General features: G+C 53.5%; 1 protein-coding gene across 1 annotated transcript; it reads right to left on the bottom strand.

The window, feature by feature from the left end:
• Positions 1–1,469: 1,469 nt before the first annotated feature.
• On the bottom strand, positions 1,470–21,311 carry LOC144754433 (natriuretic peptides A-like). Its single transcript, XM_078642206.1, has 3 exons — positions 20,908–21,311; positions 5,402–5,684; positions 1,470–1,862 (listed from the first exon to the last, which is right to left on the bottom strand). Exons 1-3 carry the CDS (start codon positions 21,025–21,027, stop codon positions 1,846–1,848), a joined length of 420 nt encoding a protein of 139 aa, XP_078498332.1. The 5' UTR covers positions 21,028–21,311; the 3' UTR covers positions 1,470–1,845.
• Positions 21,312–21,555: the final 244 nt, after the last annotated feature.

Here is a 21,555-nt window from a genome sequence, read left to right as displayed (position 1 = left end):
CAAGCTCTTCCAGGCCTGGTGACAGGGCTCTCTGAGAGCCTGTCAGTGCACCTCTGCCTGTCTGCTTTGGCTGAGAACAGAAAGCACACCCGCAAGAGGGCTGGGGGGAAGGTAGTCGGTTTTGGTTAAGGATAGCAGGTAAGATATTAATTTTTCACATTTGTGTCGGGGAGTAGAGGGCATGTTATGTATAGTTCTCAAATTATCCACTGCCCATGCGCAGTAAGTGAAACCAGGCATAATATAAAATTATAGATGAGTAAAATGTGATTGCAGGGATGTTTTTCACCTCGGAATTCTGAGAGATGACATCACAAACAACTTGAGCGTCACTCTTGTTGTCTATTTGACGTCACTCAGAACCCCTTGGTGAAAAGCATTCCTGTCATTCACTCCTATCCATCTATAATTCAATATATTGACCTTGAATCCAGTTGATTACATTAGCTATTGTCCTCTTGTCTGAGTTGTCTCCTTATATGATGCAACCTAATATTGGACCAAGAAGTCAGGAGCAGAGGAAAATAATATGCTTTTCATCAGCTCCATTGTCAGTAATGATACAGCAGCAGGACATTCGTGGCTGCTCGTAGATTGCTTTAGTATTGCTGATGTATCCCTATCGCACACAATTTCCCCATTATGCTCCCCACCAACGTGCCCTACCCTGTTAAGCCCCCTTCAAGAATACCTCTGCTTACATTGCTGTAAATTCACCCTTTAAAATATGTTATAGTACAGAGGTTAGTGTAGTACTGCAGTGACATAAGGATGGCTTTGCGGGTTACGTCAAGACTGAAGTTTGATTTGGGATTGCTTGAGTTGGATCATCAATAGAGTGGGAGTGATTTATATTGTGGTCTTGTCTTCTTGGTCATGTGTGTTGAAATGGTTAGTTGCGCCCAGGGTCCTTTGCCTTATCTGGAATGTGCCATCTAGGAGGGCTGGTATGTGTCTCTCACAGCTTGAAATATGTCTCTGAGGTCATTGACAGTTAGTTGTCTTATTCTTTCAACCCAACTAACAGTGCCAGGTTGGCTGGGTGTTTGTTTACTGCTGTATTGGTTTTTCTGGAGTATTCTGGGCTCATGGATGTAAAACGTTATGGTGACTCAGAGAAGTGCTGGATGTATGTGCATTGTTCTGGCTAATGTGTTCTTTGGAAAAACAGATACAATATGGTACTGCTATTTTTGATTCCTGTTTAAGTCTAAACTCTTGTCATGCTGATTTTATTGCACTGAATTCAATATATTGGTTGTATTTTTCATTAATACCTTTTTTAACAGACTGGGTAGCTCAGTAAGTTGACCCACTTGCTGATGAAATCTGTATATAACCTTGGCATCACAGGTTTGAAATTTAGCAGGCCGTGTCCTGCTCCGCCTGTCATCTTCGTAGCTTGATAAAAGTGAGTGTGAATATGTTAGGTTGTAGCCATTCTTATTTACTATACCAAAACGGTAAAATAATGTGGTAACATTATTTTATTTAATGTGCCATAAAATACAAATTGACCTTGGTGGCAGCAGAATGGCTCAGAAGCAAGAAGACATCCTGCAAGCATAATGTGTCCGTTTTATTTGAAATTTGATACTTGCAGTGCTATGAAGTAAGAAATGTCTTTTTACAAAAAAACTCGAATAAATAAAAAATAAATAAATAAATAAATATGGACAGCCTTCCACAAAACGGTTAAAAAGTAGACTGGAAGCATCCTGGGAATTATATAGAGTGTTGGAGATGGTGCTGAGCAGGATCTCTCTGCAGCCGGGTGGTCACAAGCCTCACTCCTGCAGCCATTCGGTGCTGAGTCTCATTCCTGCAGCCAGGCGTCACTGTACCTTAGTTCTTCCTAGGCCCTGAGGGGAACCAAGAAAAGGGATTATAGAATGTGGAAATAAATAAATCACCAATTTCATAAACCTGATCAAGACGAAACAGTACTCAAAATGTACCATTTGCCCACAAATCATCCGGAATAAAACTGCTCAGGCGATAGAGAAAATCTGCAACTTAACCTTAAATATCATGGGACGACTTCAAGAAACCAAAATCTCAATTACAACAGGAGTATATAACCTAATCACTGTATTAATTTACTTCGAATTCCCATAAATTTCTGACTTATCCATATATTTAAAAAAATGCCTAAAAAACAGAAGTTAATTGTATTCATGAAAAAGCTCATTTACACCTATCTCTTTTATGCTAGGTGAGTAAATAATTCATTTCTAGGGTTAGGTAATTTTAAAATCTCTGTTAACAGTTTTCCCTAACATCTTCCTTTTTTGCGCTCCTTTGAAAAGTAGGCTAATTGTTCTCTATCAGCAGCTGTTTCACGTTGGAATTTTAAGGAATGTACATGTTCTGAAAAAGTTAGGAAAACTTCCTTACGCATTTCTGTGATTGACCACTAAGTTCTGAATGAGTGAGTGTTTGGTACATTGCATGGGTTTTCCATGCATGCATACTCCCTGGCACACCTCATGGAACACCCTCCAGTGGAGTGTGAATCAGAGTTGACTATTAACTTGTGTCTTATATGCATTTACAGTTATCATTCTTTATTAATCAGGCACAAATTACTCAGTGTAAGTTTTGATTTGCTCTGATAACAATCCTACTTACTATTGCATTTCCCTACCTTAATAGCCTCGCCCAAGCTACATTATCCCTTGTGGTCAGAAATCTTGTTATGCAATTCCGCCTGCCTCATCAACATCTCTACATGTGAAGACTCTGGCAGCACACCTTCGTCCAATTGGACAAGAACCCTCATCTACTCTCTTGTCCTAGACAAACTGGACCAGGGCAACATTCACCTCCATGATCTTCCCCAGCATGTACTCTGAGTAAATGTATTTATTTCACCAAGTGCATGCTGTTCTCACAGCTTGCTGTCCACACAAATTAAGGTCCTGTTTTAATTCCTTAAACTGGTCTTAGCAGCAGTTGATGATCATTACCTGATGAGCAACATTAGCTTTAACTGTCCAACCTGCATCTATCTCACTGCTACCCGGCACCTAGAGCCACCGGCATTCCTTCACACGCAATGTCTTCTTGCTCCTGGGCCCACTACATTGGAATGCTCTTCCTTTGAGCTAGGCAAACTCCTTTCTGGTAGCATTTACAGAAGGTTCTTAGGGCACAGCATCTAGCCCCAGAAATGCCTCCACAAAGTCATGTCAGTAGCTCTCAAAGTGCCGCATGGAACATACCAACAGCCTGACCCTACCGAACAGTCTATAGACATGCATGCTAAGTATGTTTGTTTGAGTCTGTATTATTTCCCTTTTCCAACCTCCTTTCTCAGCCACCATCTTAATGCATGTGTCCTTTGACCTCTGCGTGTTTATATGCTGATTGTTATTAGCTATTATAAAGTTTTTTCTGGTCCAAATGTTATTTCAAATATTACTGATATTTCAATCATATTTTTATGTACTGGTCTTCTTCAGTGGCCAGTCCAATTTCTCTTCTATTTTCTTTAAATTGGCCTCGAAGCTTAGAATGTGTGCTTTATCTCAGTGTGTGTCGATAATGGCAAAAGAGATATACCTCGTAAAAACTCCCTCGCAATATAAGCCTCTCTGAATTGCATTATATGCTGTTAAACATGCAAAAACCAATAAAGACAGTTATAAAAAAAATCTCAGTGTGTGTCACAACAAGGAGGGAGATACTCTTTCATAAGGAGATGTCTGTGTATGTTGGCTGTGTTATCTCAAGTTTGTATATTTGTTTTCATACAGCTCTACCGCTGACTAGGTGTGCCCTAAATTGTTCACAATACAAAGCTGCAGACTGCATGTTTTTACATAGTGCACAAACAGGTGAGTCACCTCTGGATGCTGGGAATGTTCTGCTCACAAATGGAGACCGATTAATGGTTTGGGATGCTGAGCTCCATTTGTGAGCAGTACATTCCCAGCATCCAGAGATGACTCACCTGTTTGTGCACTATGTAAAAACATGCAGTCTGCAGCTTTGTATTGTGAACAAGGAAGGACATTGTGATGAACATGCACTCCTACCAATGATTATTAACATAACATGGCCTTTAAAGAAACTTCATAGTTAGTTTTATGAACCAAGGATACAGAGGGGTGAAAGACAGCTGTACTAATTTAACTTGACACATTGCAGCAAATCCCCCCGAATCAAAGAGCATTACTATTGACACTATAATCTTTCCACGACCATGCCATATTTGCTCTCAACTGTTCTTTAATAAACCCCATTGTCATTTTCCTGACTTACACAATAACCAGCTTTTGTCCCACTTTTCCTCCACTTTAGAGGCCTGTGTTCATCCAGCTGTGCTGTAAGTTGTCCGGCTCACTTCCCTAGGTATGCATGATGTGTTCCCCAAGAGGTATTCCACCTATTACGATTATTATATCACCTCTCCCCCATGTGTGCCGCACATATTCCCAGTTGCTTATCACCTCTCCCTCACATGCAGCATAATTGTTCCCAACTGTGATATCACATCACCCCCATAAGTCATAATTATTTCTAGTTGCACATCATCCCTCACCCACATGTACCACAATATGTTCCTAATCATGCATCAACTCTTACCCACATCATACCTGTTCACATGTGTACATCTCTTCTCCCTCACATGTGTAATACATGGTCCAAGTTGGTTATAGCCTCCCCATATGCATCATACCTGCTCTCATGTGTCGCCTCCCACTGCGTGCATCATGCCTGTTCCCAGTTGTATAAGACCTCTCGCCTGCATGTGTCATACCTGCTCACAAGTGTATATGTAAATGGGAGTATCTCGGTGCTTGTACGCATACCGCTGTGGAACCCTTCTTGGCTTTTCCCTGTGAAGTGCCCACTCATGGGCACCCCCAAGGTGAAGCCAGGCATCCTAGCGTTGTTGGGGCCGTTTGTGGCCAGGGTTCAATTCCCGACTTGGCGGGTCTTGGGCTCAATTTCCTCGGACCTGATAATTCTCGCCTCGGTGCCTGTTCTAATCACCTGAGGCGAGAATTATCAGGAAATTGAGCCCAAGACCCGCCGAGGCAGGAATTGAACCCTGGTCCCGGGCCAGACCTCTGCATCAGGGTCTGCCGCTCTAACCATTGAGCCACACTTCTCCGCCTCAGGTGTATGTGCGCCCCCCCACTTGCTTCACCCCTTTTTATCAGTTATATGTCCCTCTCTCCTCCATGAATCATACATGTTTATAGGTGCGTGCCACCTCTGTGATGTACTACTGTCTCCTGATTGTGTGCAGTTTTCTCCCAGTTGTGTGCCACCTGTCCCAATTCTGGCCAATCTACTCCAAGCTCTGCCCAGCTTGCCCTCAGTTGTCCCCCAGTCTTCCCATAATGTTTGTCCTTTAAATCCAGTTTAAGGTGGTTCAGCCTGGACTCACCATTGCAGCCCATGCCGCTCATGGACCCGATCCGGTCAATGCGCCGTCCGAAGCACCCCGAGTCGCGCATCATCCTGGGGTTCTGGATGGCGCGGAGCCCCTTCAGCAGGGAGTCCTTGAGGGAGTAGGACGCTGCAGCCACCCTTGGCTCGGACTGCTGGCTCTCGCCGTCTTCAGAGGGGTCAACTTGAAGCCCACCTTGGACCTCCGGCTCCTGCAGGTCGGGGCTGGACTCCAAGGTCTCCATCAGAGAGAACTTCTCCTCCAACCTCTCGAGGATGGTCTGAAAGAGACGTGTGAGCTGGAGTGAGTGGTCTCTGGTGTGCCATTGAAGCTCTTGCGCCAACCCCCATATCACTATAGTACTTCTTTTGGATAACATAAGAATAACATTACCTTTGGTATCAATAGCATGCGTTACATCATGAACTATAAACTTGATTCAACATTTTCTCATTACATTCCAAAGGTTGACTGGCCAATGAACTCTTGACAGTAGTTTGAAACAGCATTAACAAAAATAGGAGCACAGAGGGAAAAATCGGACACAGGTCGTCCTCCACTCATAAAGTCATTCCAAATACAATGACCTGGTCCACTTAGGCAGTGTTTTTTATTTCTTTGACAAATGTACAACACGTTGCAAATATTTACAATTATCTCCCCTGTCTTAGAAGTTCATGGGGTAGAGAGTACACCGTGACCATGCCAAATTTAAAAGGCCTCAATCCCTTACCAGACAGTCGTGACGAATGGACAACACACAACAATGTGTCTTTGTGAAAAAATGTGAGAAAGCGAGATGACCCCTCACGGGCGAACCACCAACGGGGAACCTGGTAGGTACTCACCAGTGTTGCCCTATTCTCATCATCGGCAGTCATCAAGCTTTTAAATGAAATGTGTCCAAACAAACATAGATGTGTATGTGAAAATAAAGTGCAGTGGAAAAAATTAGTGAAAAACACATACATATTTGTGCCTTTCAATAAAGTTTTTAAAGAAATTGTCTCGGAACATAGTCGCGTCCTCCTTGAAAGGAGTAGTTTGAAACAGCCATGTTTATCACAAAATGTGTCAGTTATGAGGATTCCGCAATAAATTTGCACAAGATGAATACTTCACATATATAACAATGACTTAAAACAGCATGATAAGCCATAACTCTCATGCATGGTTAAATCATTAACACTGGGCTTCCTGTCTACCAAGCGCTTCGTTACCCCATCAGGACTAGTGAGCGCTACATAAATAATCACATCGTGACATCACTGTCAGGGTCAGCTTTATTGCTGTTATGTTTGTTCTTGATACGAGTATTATTTCCAGTAGAAGGTGTAAGCCCCAAAGGCTTCAGATATTTAGCTGCAGCCTAAGGAGTGTTTGATTCAGACCTGCATCGCCGCATGCCCACGTTTAACTCAATTATAAATTGTTAGTCGTCAATTTCTTTCAATATGGCTGATTTTTCTGCTTTCTTCTTGTAAAGTTAAAACCGTAATACCACCTTCAGCGCCAATCTGGACAGATGTTCAAAGACTCGGCAACGTGCACCGACCCGTTCACCTGTATTTCTATGTTTTGCAATTTATATAGCGCCAATTTCACCGGAAGGTTTTGAAGCACTATACGTAAGCACCACTTGGATTACACAAATTCGCGTTCACTTTTTTAGGCGGGGGAATTGAAGGATTTGTCCAGAATCACACGATGTTAGGGCCGACGCCGAGACTCGAATCTGATTTACAAGTTCTAAAGTCGATAATTTTGGCCCCTTGCGCAACATCCTACCTTCTCTATTCTGGTTCATCACATTCCTGTTTTTAAAAGTTCTGAGATCTATGGTTTAAGCGTATGGCAGTTAAACAGTCTAATGGTGTCGTATATATCGGTCATTTCTACCGGGAACGCTTAGGAATAGTTAGTGGCCCCTTACGAGTTTAAAAAACAATTTTCGATCCTGCCCTCGAACTCACGCATTTACTCTACACCCCTCTCTGGGTCAATTCGATCATTTCCCCCACCCGTGGAAAGGTAGAGTGGGGGTAGGGCCCCCGGCTCATCACAGGGACAGACCCTCCCCACCCCTACAGCGTCCGATGACATGAACTGCTACACCCGTTCCTGCTCTGCTCAAGCTCCGAACGAAAAACCCCCGACCCCGAGAGGTACGGCCGGGGTCCCTTTGTCCCCGCAGGGAGCCCGCACGCCTCGCGGGGATCCCTTTCCGGAATCTGCCGAACCCTTTTCGTGACAGCTCGGACCGGACGCCCCTCACCGCAGAGCCCCCCGCGCGCTCTTCAACATCAAGTCTCAAAAATACTTTGGGGCAGATTTACAAGCCACTTGCGACACTTTTGCGTCATTTTTCACATGGGAAAAATGACGCACAAAATGGCGCAAGGGGCTTGTAAATGTGCCCCTCTATGCGGTTACCAAGGGCCAACAAAGCACGTGCATGAGATAAACACAATAGTGAATATCACTTAAATCTTCCTTAACAAAATCTCTTATTCAGAGAATAAATGTGCAAATTAGCAAAGCGTCACAATTACTAATGTAATTGTATTAGCAGCCAAATAACACTTCTATCAAGCAGCATCGCAAAGTATGGAACGATTTTATTAATGTAAAAGCATTTTAAAATTACTTTTAGTCGGGTTCGTATGAAAACAACGCGCAGTACAATACAGCAGAGCAGCCTTCCCTGGAAGGTGCGCAGTTTACACCCAGGAACGTGGTTTTAGGTCGACAGGTAACAGTATCGATTCTCGCTTCCAGCAGACATTCACTGCAACTACAATTAGGTCTGATGTATCGGTTTTCAAAGTCCTGTGAGCAACAGGCACCTGGTTACCTGAGCTTCAGACAGATAGGACGAATCCATCCCACCTGAAGCCCAGGTACACTGGGTAGAAAAACAAGACATGCTCAGGTCTCAGTGGAGCCCGCTCCCCTCTTTTCAGGACCCCTCTCTCTGCACGGACACTTCCCTCTCCTTCCGAGACACTGTTCCTGCAACACCTTACTTCCTTTAAGAACCCGTCACCCAGAAGCATCCCTCCTCCGAGAGCCCTGTCTCCTGTGGCATATCTCATCCTAGGTCATCTCTTCTCCCTGCAGTACCCTCTTTCTGCAGCACCCCTCTAGCTATAGTCCCCTCTCCCTGCAGCACCCCTCTAGCTAGAGTCCCCTCTCCCCAGAGCACCCCTCTAGCTAGAGTACCCTCTCCCTGCAGCACCCCTCTAGCTAGAGTCCCCTCTCCCCAGAGCACCCCTCTAGCTAGAGTCCCCTCTCCCTGCAGCACCCCTCTAGCTAGAGTCCCCTCTCCCCAGAGCACCCCTCTTCCTGAAATCCCATCTTCCTGCAGTACCCCCCGAGCTATGGTCCCCTCTCCCTGCAGCACCCCTCTAGCTAGAGTCCCCTCTCCCAGGAGCACCCCTCTAGTTAAAGTCCCCTCTCCCTGGAGCACCCCTCTAGCTAGAGTCCCCTCTCCCTGCAGCACCCCTTTAGCTAGAGTCCCCTCTCCCTGCAGCACTCCTTTAGCTAGAGTCCCCTCTCCCTGCAGCACCCCTCTAGCTAGAGTCCCCTCTCCCTGCAGCACCCCTCTAGCTAGAGTCCCCTCTCCCTGCAGCACCCCTCTAGCTAGAGTCCCCTCTCCCAGCAGCACCCCTCTAGATATGGTCCCCTGTCCCTGCAGCACCCCTTTAGCTAGAGTCCCCTCTCCCTGCAGCACCCCTCTAGCTAGAGTCCCTCTCCCTGCAGCACCCCTCTAGCTATGGTCCCCTCTCCCTGCAGCACCCCTCTAGCTAGAGTACCCTCTCCCTGCAGCACCCCTCTAGCTAGAGTCCCCTCTCCCTGCAGCACCCCTCTAGCTAGAGTCCCCTATCCCTGCAGCACCCCTTTAGCTAGAGTCCCCTCTCCCTGCAGCACTCCTCTAGCTAGAGTCCCCTCTCCCTGCAGCACCCCTCTAGCTAGAGTCCCCTCTCCCTGCAGCACCCCTCTAGCTAGAGTCCCCTCTCCCTGCAGCACTCCTCTAGCTAGAGTCCCCTCTCCCTGCAGCACCCCTCTATCTAGAGTCCCCTCTCCCTGCAGCACCCCTCTAGCTAGAGTCCCCTCGCACTGCAGCACCCCTCTAGCTAGAGTCCCCTCTCCCTGCAGCACCCCTCTAGCTAGAGTACCCTCTCCCTGCAGCACCCCTCCAGCTAGAGTCCCCTATCCCTGCAGCACCGCTCTAGCTAGTCCCCTCTCCCTTTAGCACCCCTCTAGCTAGAGTCCCCTCTCCCTTTAGCACCCCTCCAGCTAGAGTCCCCTCTCCCTGCAGCACCCCTCTAGCTAGAGTCCCCTCTCCCTGTAGCACCCCTCTAGCTAGTCCCCTCTCCCTTTAGCACCCCTCTAGCTAGAGTCCCCTCTCCCTGCAGCACCCCTCTAGCTAGAGTCCCCTCTCCCTGCAGCACCCCTCTAGCTAGAGTCCCCTCTCTCTGCAGCACCCCTCTATCTAGAGTCCCCTCTCCCTTTAGCACCCCTCTAGCTAGAGTCCCCTCTCCCTGCAGCACCCCTCTAGCTAGAGTCCCCTCTCCCTGTAGCACCCCTCTAGCTAGTCCCCTCTCCCTTTAGCACCCCTCTAGCTAGAGTCCCCTCTCCCTGCAGCACCCCTCTAGCTAGAGTCCCCTCTCCCTGCAGCACCCCTCTAGCTAGAGTCCCCTCTCTCTGCAGCACCCCTCTATCTAGAGTCCCCTCTCCCTGCAGCACCCTTCTAGCTAGAGTCCCCTCTCCCTGGAGCACCCCTCTAGCTAGAGTCCCCTCTCCCTGCAGCACCCCTCTAGCTAGAGTCCCCTCTCTCTGCAGCACCCCTCTATCTAGAGTCCCCTCTCTCTGCAGCACCCCTCTAGCTAGAGTACCCTCTCCCTGCCGCACCCTTCTAGCTAGAGTTCCCTCTCCCTGCAGCACCCCTCTATCTAGAGTCCCCTCTCCCTGCAGCACCCTTCTAGCTAGAGTCCCCTCTCCCTGGAGCACCCCTCTAGCTAGAGTCCCGTCTCCCTGCAGCACCCCTCTAGCTAGAGTCCCCTCTCCCTGGAGCACCCCTCTAGTTAAAGTCCCCTCTCCCTGGAGCACCCCTCTAGCTACAGTCCCCTCTCTCTGCAGCACCCCTCTAGCTAGAGTCCCCTCTCCCTGCAGCACCCCTCTATCTAGAGTCCCCTCTCCCTGCAGCACCCTTCTAGCTAGAGTCCCCTCTCCCTGCAGCACCCCTCTATCTAGAGTCCCCTCTCCCTGCAGCACCCTTCTAGCTAGAGTCCCCTCTCCCTGGAGCACCCCTCTAGCTAGAGTCCCCTCTCCCTGCAGCACCCCTCTAGCTAGAGTCCCCTCTCTCTGCAGCACCCCTCTATCTAGAGTCCCCTCTCTCTGCAGCACCCCTCTATCTAGAGTCCCCTCAACCTGCAGCACCCTTCTAGCTAGAGTTCCCTCTCCCTGCAGCACCCCTCTATCTAGAGTCCCCTCTCCCTGCAGCACCCCTCTAGCTAGAGTCCCCGCTCCCTGCAGCACCCCTCTAGCTAGAGTCCCCTATCCCTGCAGCACCCCTCTAGCTAGAGTCCCTCTCCCTGCAGCACCCCTCTAGCTATGGTCCCCTCTCCCTGCAGCACCCCTCTAGCTAGAGTACCCTCTCCCTGCAGCACTCCTCTAGCTAGAGTCCCCTCTCCCTGCAGCACCCCTCTAGCTAGAGTCCCCTGGCACTGCAGCACCCCTCTAGCTAGAGTCCCCTCTCCCTGCAGCAGCCCTCTAGCTAGAGTACCCTCTCCCTGCAGCACCCCTCCAGCTAGAGTCCCCTCTCCCTGCAGCACCCCTCTAGCTAGAGTCCCCTCTCCCCAGAGCACCCCTCTAGCTAGAGTACCCTCTCCCTGCAGCACCCCTCTAGCTAGAGTCCCCTCTCCCCAGAGCACCCCTCTAGCTAGAGTCCCCTCTCCCTGCAGCACCCCTCTAGCTAGAGTCCCCTCTCCCCAGAGCACCCCTCTTCCTGAAATCCCATCTTCCTGCAGTACCCCCCGAGCTATGGTCCCCTCTCCCTGCAGCACCCCTCTAGCTAGAGTCCCCTCTCCCAGGAGCACCCCTCTAGTTAAAGTCCCCTCTCCCTGGAGCACCCCTCTAGCTAGAGTCCCCTCTCCCTGCAGCACCCCTTTAGCTAGAGTCCCCTCTCCCTGCAGCACTCCTTTAGCTAGAGTCCCCTCTCCCTGCAGCACCCCTCTAGCTAGAGTCCCCTCTCCCTGCAGCACCCCTCTAGCTAGAGTCCCCTCTCCCTGCAGCACCCCTCTAGCTAGAGTCCCCTCTCCCAGCAGCACCCCTCTAGATATGGTCCCCTGTCCCTGCAACACCCCTTTAGCTAGAGTCCCCTCTCCCTGCAGCACCCCTCTAGCTAGAGTCCCTCTCCCTGCAGCACCCCTCTAGCTATGGTCCCCTCTCCCTGCAGCACCCCTCTAGCTAGAGTACCCTCTCCCTGCAGCACCCCTCTAGCTAGAGTCCCCTCTCCCTGCAGCACCCCTCTAGCTAGAGTCCCCTATCCCTGCAGCACCCCTTTAGCTAGAGTCCCCTCTCCCTGCAGCACTCCTCTAGCTAGAGTCCCCTCTCCCTGCAGCACCCCTCTAGCTAGAGTCCCCTCTCCCTGCAGCACCCCTCTAGCTAGAGTCCCCTCTCCCTGCAGCACTCCTCTAGCTAGAGTCCCCTCTCCCTGCAGCACCCCTCTATCTAGAGTCCCCTCTCCCTGCAGCACCCCTCTAGCTAGAGTCCCCTCGCACTGCAGCACCCCTCTAGCTAGAGTCCCCTCTCCCTGCAGCACCCCTCTAGCTAGAGTACCCTCTCCCTGCAGCACCCCTCCAGCTAGAGTCCCCTATCCCTGCAGCACCCCTCTAGCTAGTCCCCTCTCCCTTTAGCACCCCTCTAGCTAGAGTCCCCTCTCCCTTTAGCACCCCTCCAGCTAGAGTCCCCTCTCCCTGCAGCACCCCTCTAGCTAGAGTCCCCTCTCCCTGTAGCACCCCTCTAGCTAGTCCCCTCTCCCTTTAGCACCCCTCTAGCTAGAGTCCCCTCTCCCTGCAGCACCCCTCTAGCTAGAGTCCCCTCTCCCTGCAGCACCCCTCTAGCTAGAGTCCCCTCTCTCTGCAGCACCCCTCTATCTAGAGTCCCCTCTCCCTTTAGCACCCCTCTAGCTAGAGTCCCCTCTCCCTGCAGCACCCCTCTAGCTAGAGTCCCCTCTCCCTGTAGCACCCCTCTAGCTAGTCCCCTCTCCCTTTAGCACCCCTCTAGCTAGAGTCCCCTCTCCCTGCAGCACCCCTCTAGCTAGAGTCCCCTCTCCCTGCAGCACCCCTCTAGCTAGAGTCCCCTCTCTCTGCAGCACCCCTCTATCTAGAGTCCCCTCTCCCTGCAGCACCCTTCTAGCTAGAGTCCCCTCTCCCTGGAGCACCCCTCTAGCTAGAGTCCCCTCTCCCTGCAGCACCCCTCTAGCTAGAGTCCCCTCTCTCTGCAGCACCCCTCTATCTAGAGTCCCCTCTCTCTGCAGCACCCCTCTAGCTAGAGTACCCTCTCCCTGCCGCACCCTTCTAGCTAGAGTTCCCTCTCCCTGCAGCACCCCTCTATCTAGAGTCCCCTCTCCCTGCAGCACCCTTCTAGCTAGAGTCCCCTCTCCCTGGAGCACCCCTCTAGCTAGAGTCCCCTCTCCCTGCAGCACCCCTCTAGCTAGAGTCCCCTCTCCCTGGAGCACCCCTCTAGTTAAAGTCCCCTCTCCCTGGAGCACCCCTCTAGCTACAGTCCCCTCTCTCTGCAGCACCCCTCTAGCTAGAGTCCCCTCTCCCTGCAGCACCCCTCTATCTAGAGTCCCCTCTCCCTGCAGCACCCTTCTAGCTAGAGTCCCCTCTCCCTGCAGCACCCCTCTATCTAGAGTCCCCTCTCCCTGCAGCACCCTTCTAGCTAGAGTCCCCTCTCCCTGGAGCACCCCTCTAGCTAGAGTCCCCTCTCCCTGCAGCACCCCTCTAGCTAGAGTCCCCTCTCTCTGCAGCACCCCTCTATCTAGAGTCCCCTCTCTCTGCAGCACCCCTCTATCTAGAGTCCCCTCAACCTGCAGCACCCTTCTAGCTAGAGTTCCCTCTCCCTGCAGCACCCCTCTATCTAGAGTCCCCTCTCCCTGCAGCACCCCTCTAGCCAGAGTCCCCTCTCCCTGCAGCACCCCTCTAGCTAGAGTCCCCTATCCCTGCAGCACCCCTCTAGCTAGAGTCCCTCTCCCTGCAGCACCCCTCTAGCTATGGTCCCCTCTCCCTGCAGCACCCCTCTAGCTAGAGTACCCTCTCCCTGCAGCACTCCTCTAGCTAGAGTCCCCTCTCCCTGCAGCACCCCTCTAGCTAGAGTCCCCTCGCACTGCAGCACCCCTCTAGCTAGAGTCCCCTCTCCCTGCAGCAGCCCTCTAGCTAGAGTACCCTCTCCCTGCAGCACCCCTCCAGCTAGAGTCCCCTATCCCTGCAGCACCCCTCTAGCTAGAGTCCCCTCTCCCTGCATCACCCCTCTAGCTAGAGTCCCCTCTCCCTGCAGCACCCCTCTAGCTAGAGTCCCCTCTCCCTGCAGCACCCCTCTAGCTAGAGTCCCCTCTCCCTGGAGCACCCCTCTAGCTAGAGTCCCCTCTCCCTGCAGCACCCCTCTAGCTAGAGTACCCTCTCCCTTTAGCACCCCTCTAGCTATGGTCCCCTCTCCCCGCAGCACCCCTCTATCTAGAGTCCCCTCTCCCTGCAGCACCCTTCTAGCTAGAGTCCCCTCTCCCTGCAGCACCCCTCTAGCTATGGTCCCCTCTCCCTGCAGCACCCCTCTAGCTATGGTCCCCTCTCCCTGCAGCACCCCTCTAGCTAGAGTCCCCTCTTACTGCAGCATCCCTCTAGCTAGAGTCCCCTCTCCCTTTAGCACCCCTCTAGCTAGTCCCCTCTCCCTTTAGCACCCCTCTAGCTAGAGTCCCCTCTCCCTTTAGCACCCCTCTAGCTAGTCCCCTATCCCTTTAGCACCCCTCTAGCTAGAGTCCCTTCTCCCTGCAGCACCCCTCTAGCTAGAGTCCCCTCTCCCTGCAGCACCCCTCTAGCTAGAGTCCCCTCTCTCTGCAGCACCCCTCTATCTAGAGTCCCCTCTCCCTGCAGCACCCTTCTAGCTAGAGTTCCCTCTCCCTGCAGCACCCCTCTAGCTAGAGTCCCCTCTCTCTGCAGCACCCCTCTATCTAGAGTCCCCTCTCCCTGCAGCACCCTTCTAGCTAGAGTCCCCTCTCCCTGGAGCACCCCTCTAGCTAGAGTCCCCGCTCCCTGCAGCACCCCTCTAGCTAGAGTCCCCTCTCACTGCAGCACCCCTCTAGCTAGTCCCCCTCCCTTTAGCACCCCTCTAGCTAGAGTCCCCTCTCCCTGCAGCACCCCTCTAGCTAGAGTCCCCTCTCCCTGTAGCACCCCTCTAGCTAGTCCCCTCTCCCTTTAGCACCCCTCTAGCTAGAGTCCCCTCTCCCTGCAGCACCCCTCTAGCTAGAGTCCCCTCTCTCTGCAGCACCCCTCTATCTAGAGTCCCCTCTCCCTGCAGCACCCCTCTAGCTAGAGTCCCCTCTCTCTGCAGCACCCCTCTAGCTAGAGTCCCCTCTCTCTGCAGCACCCCTCTATCTAGAGTCCCCTCTCCCTGCAGCACCCTTCTAGCTAGAGTTCCCTCTCCCTGCAGCACCCTTCTAGCTAGAGTTCCCTCTCCCTGCAGCACCCCTCTATCTAGAGTCCCCTCTCCCTGCAGCACCCCTCTAGCTAGAGTCCCCTCTCCCTGCAGCACCCTTCTAGCTAGAGTTCCCTCTCCCTGCAGCACCCTTCTAGCTAGAGTTCCCTCTCCCTGCAGCACCCCTCTATCTAGAGTCCCCTCTCCCTGCAGCACCCCTCTAGCTAGAGTCCCCTCTCCCTGGAGCACCCCTCTAGTTAAAGTCCCCTCTCCCTGCAGCACCCCTCTAGCTAGAGTACCCTCTCCCTGAAGCACCCCTCTAGCTAGAGTCCCCTCTCTCTGCAGCACCCCTCTAGCTAGAGTCCCCTCTCCCTGCAGCACCCCTCTAGCTAGAGTCCCCTCTCCCTGCAGCACCCCTCTAGCTAGAGTCCCCTCTCCCTGCAGCACCCTTCTAGCTAGAGTTCCCTCTCCCTGCAGCACCCCTCTATCTAGAGTCCCCTCTCCCTGCAGCACCCCTCTAGCTAGAGTCCCCTCTCCCTGGAGCACCCCTCTAGTTAAAGTCCCCTCTCCCTGCAGCACCCCTCTAGCTAGAGTACCCTCTCCCTGCAGCACCCCTCTAGCTAGAGTCCCCTCTCTCTGCAGCACCCCTCTAGCTAGAGTCCCCTCTCCCTGCAGCACCCTTCTAGCTAGAGTTCCCTCTCCCTGCAGCACCCTTCTAGCTAGAGTTCCCTCTCCCTGCAGCACCCTTCTAGCTAGAGTCCCCTCTCCCTGCATCACCCCTCTAGCTAGAGTCCCCTCTCCCTGCAGCACCCCTCTAGCTAGAGTCCCCTCTCCCTGCAGCACCCCTCTAGCTAGAGTCCCCTCTCCCTGGAGCACCCCTCTAGCTAGAGTCCCCTCTCCCTGCAGCACCCCTCTAGCTAGAGTACCCTCTCCCTTTAGCACCCCTCTAGCTATGGTCCCCTCTCCCTGCAGCACCCCTCTAGCTATGGTCCCCTCTCCCCGCAGCACCCCTCTATCTAGAGTCCCCTCTCCCTGCAGCACCCTTCTAGCTAGAGTCCCATCTCCCTGCAGCACCCCTCTAGCTATGGTCTCCTCTCCCTGCAGCACCCCTCTAGCTATGGTCCCCTCTCCCTGCAGCACCCCTCTAGCCAGAGTCCCCTCTCCCTTTAGCACCCCTCTAGCTAGTCCCCTCTCCCTTTAGCACCCCTCTAGCTAGAGTCCCCTCTCCCTTTAGCACCCCTCTAGCTAGTCCCCTCTCCCTTTAGCACCCCTCTAGCTAGAGTCCCCTCTCCCTGCAGCACCCCTCTAGCTAGAGTCCCCTCTCCCTGCAGCACCCCTCTAGCTAGAGTCCCCTCTCTCTGCAGCACCCCTCTATCTAGAGTCCCCTCTCCCTGCAGCACCCTTCTAGCTAGAGTTCCCTCTCCCTGCAGCACCCCTCTAGCTAGAGTCCCCTCTCTCTGCAGCACCCCTCTATCTAGAGTCCCCTCTCCCTGCAGCACCCTTCTAGCTAGAGTCCCCTCTCCGTGGAGCACCCCTCTAGCTAGAGTCCCCGCTCCCTGCAGCACCCCTCTAGCTAGAGTCCCCTCTCACTGCAGCACCCCTCTAGCTAGTCCCCCTCCCTTTAGCACCCCTCTAGCTAGAGTCCCCTCTCCCTGCAGCACCCCTCTAGCTAGAGTCCCCTCTCCCTGTAGCACCCCTCTAGCTAGTCCCCTCTCCCTTTAGCACCCCTCTAGCTAGAGTCCCCTCTCCCTGCAGCACCCCTCTAGCTAGAGTCCCCTCTCCCTGCAGCACCCCTCTAGCTACAGTCCCCTCTCCCTGCAGCACCCTTCTAGCTAGAGTTCCCTCTCCCTGCAGCACCCCTCTATCTAGAGTTCCCTCTCCCTGCAGCACCCCTCTATCTAGAGTCCCCTCTCCCTGCAGCACCCCTCTAGCTAGAGTCCCCTCTCCCTGGAGCACCCCTCTAGTTAAAGTCCCCTCTCCCTGCAGCACCCCTCTAGCTAGAGTACCCTCTCCCTGCAGCACCCCTCTAGCTAGAGTCCCCTCTCTCTGCAGCACCCCTCTAGCTAGAGTCCCCTCTCCCTGCAGCACCCCTCTAGCTAGAGTCCCCTCTCCCTGCAGCACCCCTCTAGCTAGAGTCCCCTCTCCCTGCAGCACCCCTCTAGCTAGAGTTCCCTCTCCCTGCAGCACCCCTCTATCTAGAGTCCCCTCTCCCTGCAGCACCCCTCTAGCTAGAGTCCCCTCTCCCTGGAGCACCCCTCTAGTTAAAGTCCCCTCTCCCTGCAGCACCCCTCTAGCTAGAGTACCCTCTCCCTGCAGCACCCCTCTAGCTAGAGTCCCCTCTCCCTGCAGCACCCCTCTAGCTAGAGTCCCCTCTCCCTGGAGCACCCCTCTAGCTAGAGTACCCTCTCCCTGCAGCACCCCTCTAGCTAGAGTCCCCTCTCCCTGGAGCACCCCTCTAGTTAAAGTCCCCTCTCCCTGCAGCACCCCTCTAGCTAGAGTCCCCTCTCTCTGCAGCACCCCTCTAGCTATGGTCCCCTCTCCCTGCAGCACCCCTCTAGCTAGAGCCCCCTCTCCCTGCAGCACCCCTCTAGCTAGAGCCCCCTCTCCCTGCAGCACCCCTCTAGCTAGAGTCCCCTCTCCCTGCAGCACCCCTCTAGCTAGAGTCCCCTCTCCCTGCAGCACCCCTCTAGCTAGAGTCCCCTCTCCCTGCAGCACCCCTCTAGCTAGAGTCCCCTCTCCCTGCAGCACCCCTCTAGCTAGAGTCCCCTCTCCCTGCAGCACCCCTCTAGCTAGAGTCCCCTCTCCCTGGAGCACCCCTCTAGCTAGAGTCCCCTCTCCCTGCAGCACCCCTCTAGCTAGAGTACCCTCTCCCTGCAGCACCCCTCTAGCTAGAGTCCCCTCTCCCTGCAGCACCCCTCTAGCTAGAGTCCCCTCTCCCTGGAGCACCCCTCTAGCTAGAGTACCCTCTCCCTGCAGCACCCCTCTAGCTAGAGTCCCCTCTCCCTGGAGCACCCCTCTAGTTAAAGTCCCCTCTCCCTGCAGCACCCCTCTAGCTAGAGTCCCCTCTCTCTGCAGCACCCCTCTAGCTATGGTCCCCTCTCCCTGCAGCACCCCTCTAGCTAGAGCCCCCTCTCCCTGCAGCACCCCTCTAGCTAGAGCCCCCTCTCCCTGCAGCACCCCTCTAGCTAGAGTCCCCTCTCCCTGCAGCACCCCTCTAGCTAGAGTCCCCTCTCCCTGCAGCACCCCTCTAGTTAAAGTCCCCTCTCCCTGCAGCACCCCTCTAGCTAGAGTCCCCTCTCTCTGCAGCACCCCTCTAGCTATGGTCCCCTCTCCCTGCAGCACCCCTCTAGCTAGAGCCCCCTCTCCCTGCAGCACCCCTCTAGCTAGAGCCCCCTCTCCCTGCAGCACCCCTCTAGCTAGAGTCCCCTCTCCCTGCAGCACCCCTCTAGCTAGAGTCCCTCTCCCTGCAGCACCCCTCTAGCTAGAGACCCCTCTCCCTGCAGCACCCTTCTAGCTAGAGTCCCCTCTCCCTGCAGCACCCTTCTAGCTAGAGTCCCCTCTCCCTGCAGCACCCCTCTTCCTGAAATCCTATCTTCCCGCAGTATCCCTCTTTCTGGGGACCCATTTACAAGCAGATCCCTCTTTCTGATCCCATCTCCATGGAGCATTCCTACTCCTGGGGCCTCATCTCTCTACTGGTCCCCTGTTCTTGGGCCCTCTTGTCCCTGTCGCTTCCCTGGCCAGAGCATCCCATCTCCTTGAAGAATCCCTCTTCTCATTTCCCCATCTTTGTTCACTATCACTGTTCCTAGTATCCTATCTCCCAGCAGCATCCCTGGTCTGAGGATCCCATTGCCTTGCAGGATCCCTCTTCCCAGTGACCCATCCTCCCGCAGCATCCTGCTTCCATGTATCCCATCTCCCTTCAGCATCCCTATTCCTGAAGCCCTACGACTCTGGACCATGCCTCTTTCTGAGCTTCCACCCCCATGCAGAATTCCTCTTCCTATTGTCCTACCTCCCTGCAGCAGCCCTCTTTCTAGAGGGCCATCTCCCTGGAGCACCCCTCTTTGTAGGATCCAATCACCCAGCAGCTTCTCTTTTCTTATGCTCTCATCACCCTTCAGCATCCCTCTGCCTTTGATCCCATCTCCCTGCAGCATTCCTCTTCCCAGGACACCATCACCCTGCAGCATCCCTCTTCCTGTGAACCCATCACCTGCAGCATTCCGCTTTCTGTGACCCCATCACCCCCCAGTATCCGCTTCCTGTGACCCCATCACCCAGCAGCATTCCTCTTCCTAGGATCCCATCATCCTGCATCATTCCACTTCCACTGGATCCCATCACCCTGCAGCATTGCTCTTCCCAGGACACCATGACCCTGCAGCATTCCACTTACACTTGATTCAATCAGCCGGCAGCATTCCTCTTCCCAGGACCCCATCACCTGCAGCATTCCTCTTCCTAGGATCCCATCATCCTGCAGCATTCCGCTTTCTGTGACCCCATCACCCCCCAGTATCCGCTTCCTGTGACCCCATCATCCTGCATCATTCCACTTCCACTGGATCCCATCGCCCTGCAGCATTCCTCTTCCTAGAACACCATCAGTCTGTAGTGTTCCTCTTCCTAGGACCAAATCACCCTGCAGCATTCTTCTTCCTATGACCCCTGTCACCCTGCAGCATTCTTCTTCCTATGACCCCTGTCACCCTGCAGCATTCTTCTTCCTATGACCCCTGTCACCCTGCAGCATTCTTCTTCCTATGACCCCTGTCACCCTGCAGCGTTCCTCTCCCTTTGATCTCATTACCCTGCAGCATTCCCTTTCCTAGGACCCCCATCACCCTGCAGTGTTCCTCTCCCTTTGATCCCATCACTATGCAAGGTGCTTTCTTTCCTTGATCCCATCACCCTGCAGCATTTCTCTCCCTAAGACCCCATTTCTCTGCATCAGTCATCTCTCTGAAAACACTCCACTTCCCACGGAAACTTCTCTGACTGGAGCATCCCTCTTCCTAGGATTCCACCTCTCCACCCTGCAGCAACCCATCACCCTTCCCCATCCCTCTCTTTATGATCCCTTCTCCCTGCATTATCCCTCTCCCTTCAACACCCCACTTCCTATGGGACCTTCTCTCCCTGAAGCATCCCTCCTCCTAACACAAGTTGTCCGAAAAGTTCCTCTCCCTGCACCATCCCGTGATCAACGGGTCACATTTCCTTGCCCTCACTTCCTATAGGACACCCTCGCCTGCAGTGCCCCTTTCCTCTAACATGACTCTCCCCAAAGAATCCCTGGCCGACCCTTTCGCCTTTTCTTCAAGGGCCCGTCTCCTTAGCAGGTATCTTCTTAAGACCCACCCTCCTTGTACCACCCGCCAGTGCTTAATTTGAGCCGGTGGTTACCAGTGCTCGGCACCAGCACTTGATTGTCAACATCACACTTATGACCCTCTGCCACGTGGCGGTGATGCTCATCTAATTTCGAGATGCGCAGAAAACAGTTGTTCATGAATACACTATACATTAAAAATTGCAAATGCCTGCTTTCCCAGCCATGCCTTTACCTTTGGGGACATAATCTGAACTGTCTCCCTTGCAGGTGAGAGAGATGCTCAGTAGTTGTTCTGGTACCCTCATTAGCAGTGATGGCAGGCCAAAGGGTGGTGCAAGCTGCAGACACTTGGCCAGGACCCCGGCACTTATTATTTTACAAATTAAGCACTACCCCTGTCCCCATCACACCTCTGATCCTATACAACCTTCTACCTCTTGAGCCCTTCCCTGCCCCGGGGTCTCACCTTCAGGCTGTCCAGCTCCCGGGCGGGGCTCAGGTCGTAGATGGGGCCCGCCCTGGCCCCCTGCAGCTGCAGCAGCAGGAGGAGCAGGAGCCCGGAGAGGAGCGGCGCCCTGGGGTCCATGCCGGAGGGGAGGGTGCTGGGCTGGAGCTCGGGTCCTCTGGTTTCCTTGAGTCTGGCCGGTCTCTCGCTTCGGCCTCTCGCGCTCTCTACCTCGCGCTCACTGTTCAGACTCCGGGTCTCTCCTGTGCCTCCGGTGTCTTCCGCACTCGTCTCCAGGTGTATCCTGTATTTCTTGCTCTGTTCTCTCTTCTTCTTTCTCTACGGTATCCTTTTTTTCTCCCTCGGTCTCTAGTTCTGGTACTCCGGCCTTTCTTCGCTCCTTCTCTTCTGTCTCTTCTCCCTCAATCTTTGGTCTTTTATACTCTGTCGGGTGCGCTCCCGGACCCGGGTTTATCGGGGTCTTATCTGCACACATTCCTGTCCCGGGCTGAGATAAGGGGAGCTCGTGTCCCCCTCCATGAGGCACCGGTGAGGAATGTGTCACGAGCCCGCCCCCCGGCTCCCGCTATCCCCGTGATTCCGGCCGTAGATAGCGCCCCGGCTCTCAGCGGAAGATTCTTCCAAACACGGTGCGTTCCGGGAAAGGCG

The sequence above is a fragment of the Lissotriton helveticus genome, chromosome 5_1 (assembly GCF_964261635.1).
Source record: "Lissotriton helveticus chromosome 5_1, aLisHel1.1, whole genome shotgun sequence".
In the NCBI taxonomy this organism is placed as follows: domain Eukaryota; kingdom Metazoa; phylum Chordata; class Amphibia; order Caudata; family Salamandridae; genus Lissotriton; species Lissotriton helveticus.
The sequence above is the reverse complement of the archived record's forward strand: the minus strand, read 5'-3'. Positions and strand labels throughout refer to the sequence as shown.

Coding starts and splice junctions, on each gene's coding strand:
- LOC144754433 (XM_078642206.1), bottom strand. CDS start 21,027: ATGGACCCCAGGGCGCCGCTCCTCTCCGGGCTCCTGCTCCTCCTGCTG. Junction 5,685..20,907: donor GGGAGCTGGACAGCCTGAAG/GTGAGACCCCGG, acceptor CGTCTCTTTCAG/ACCATCCTCGAGAGGTTGGA.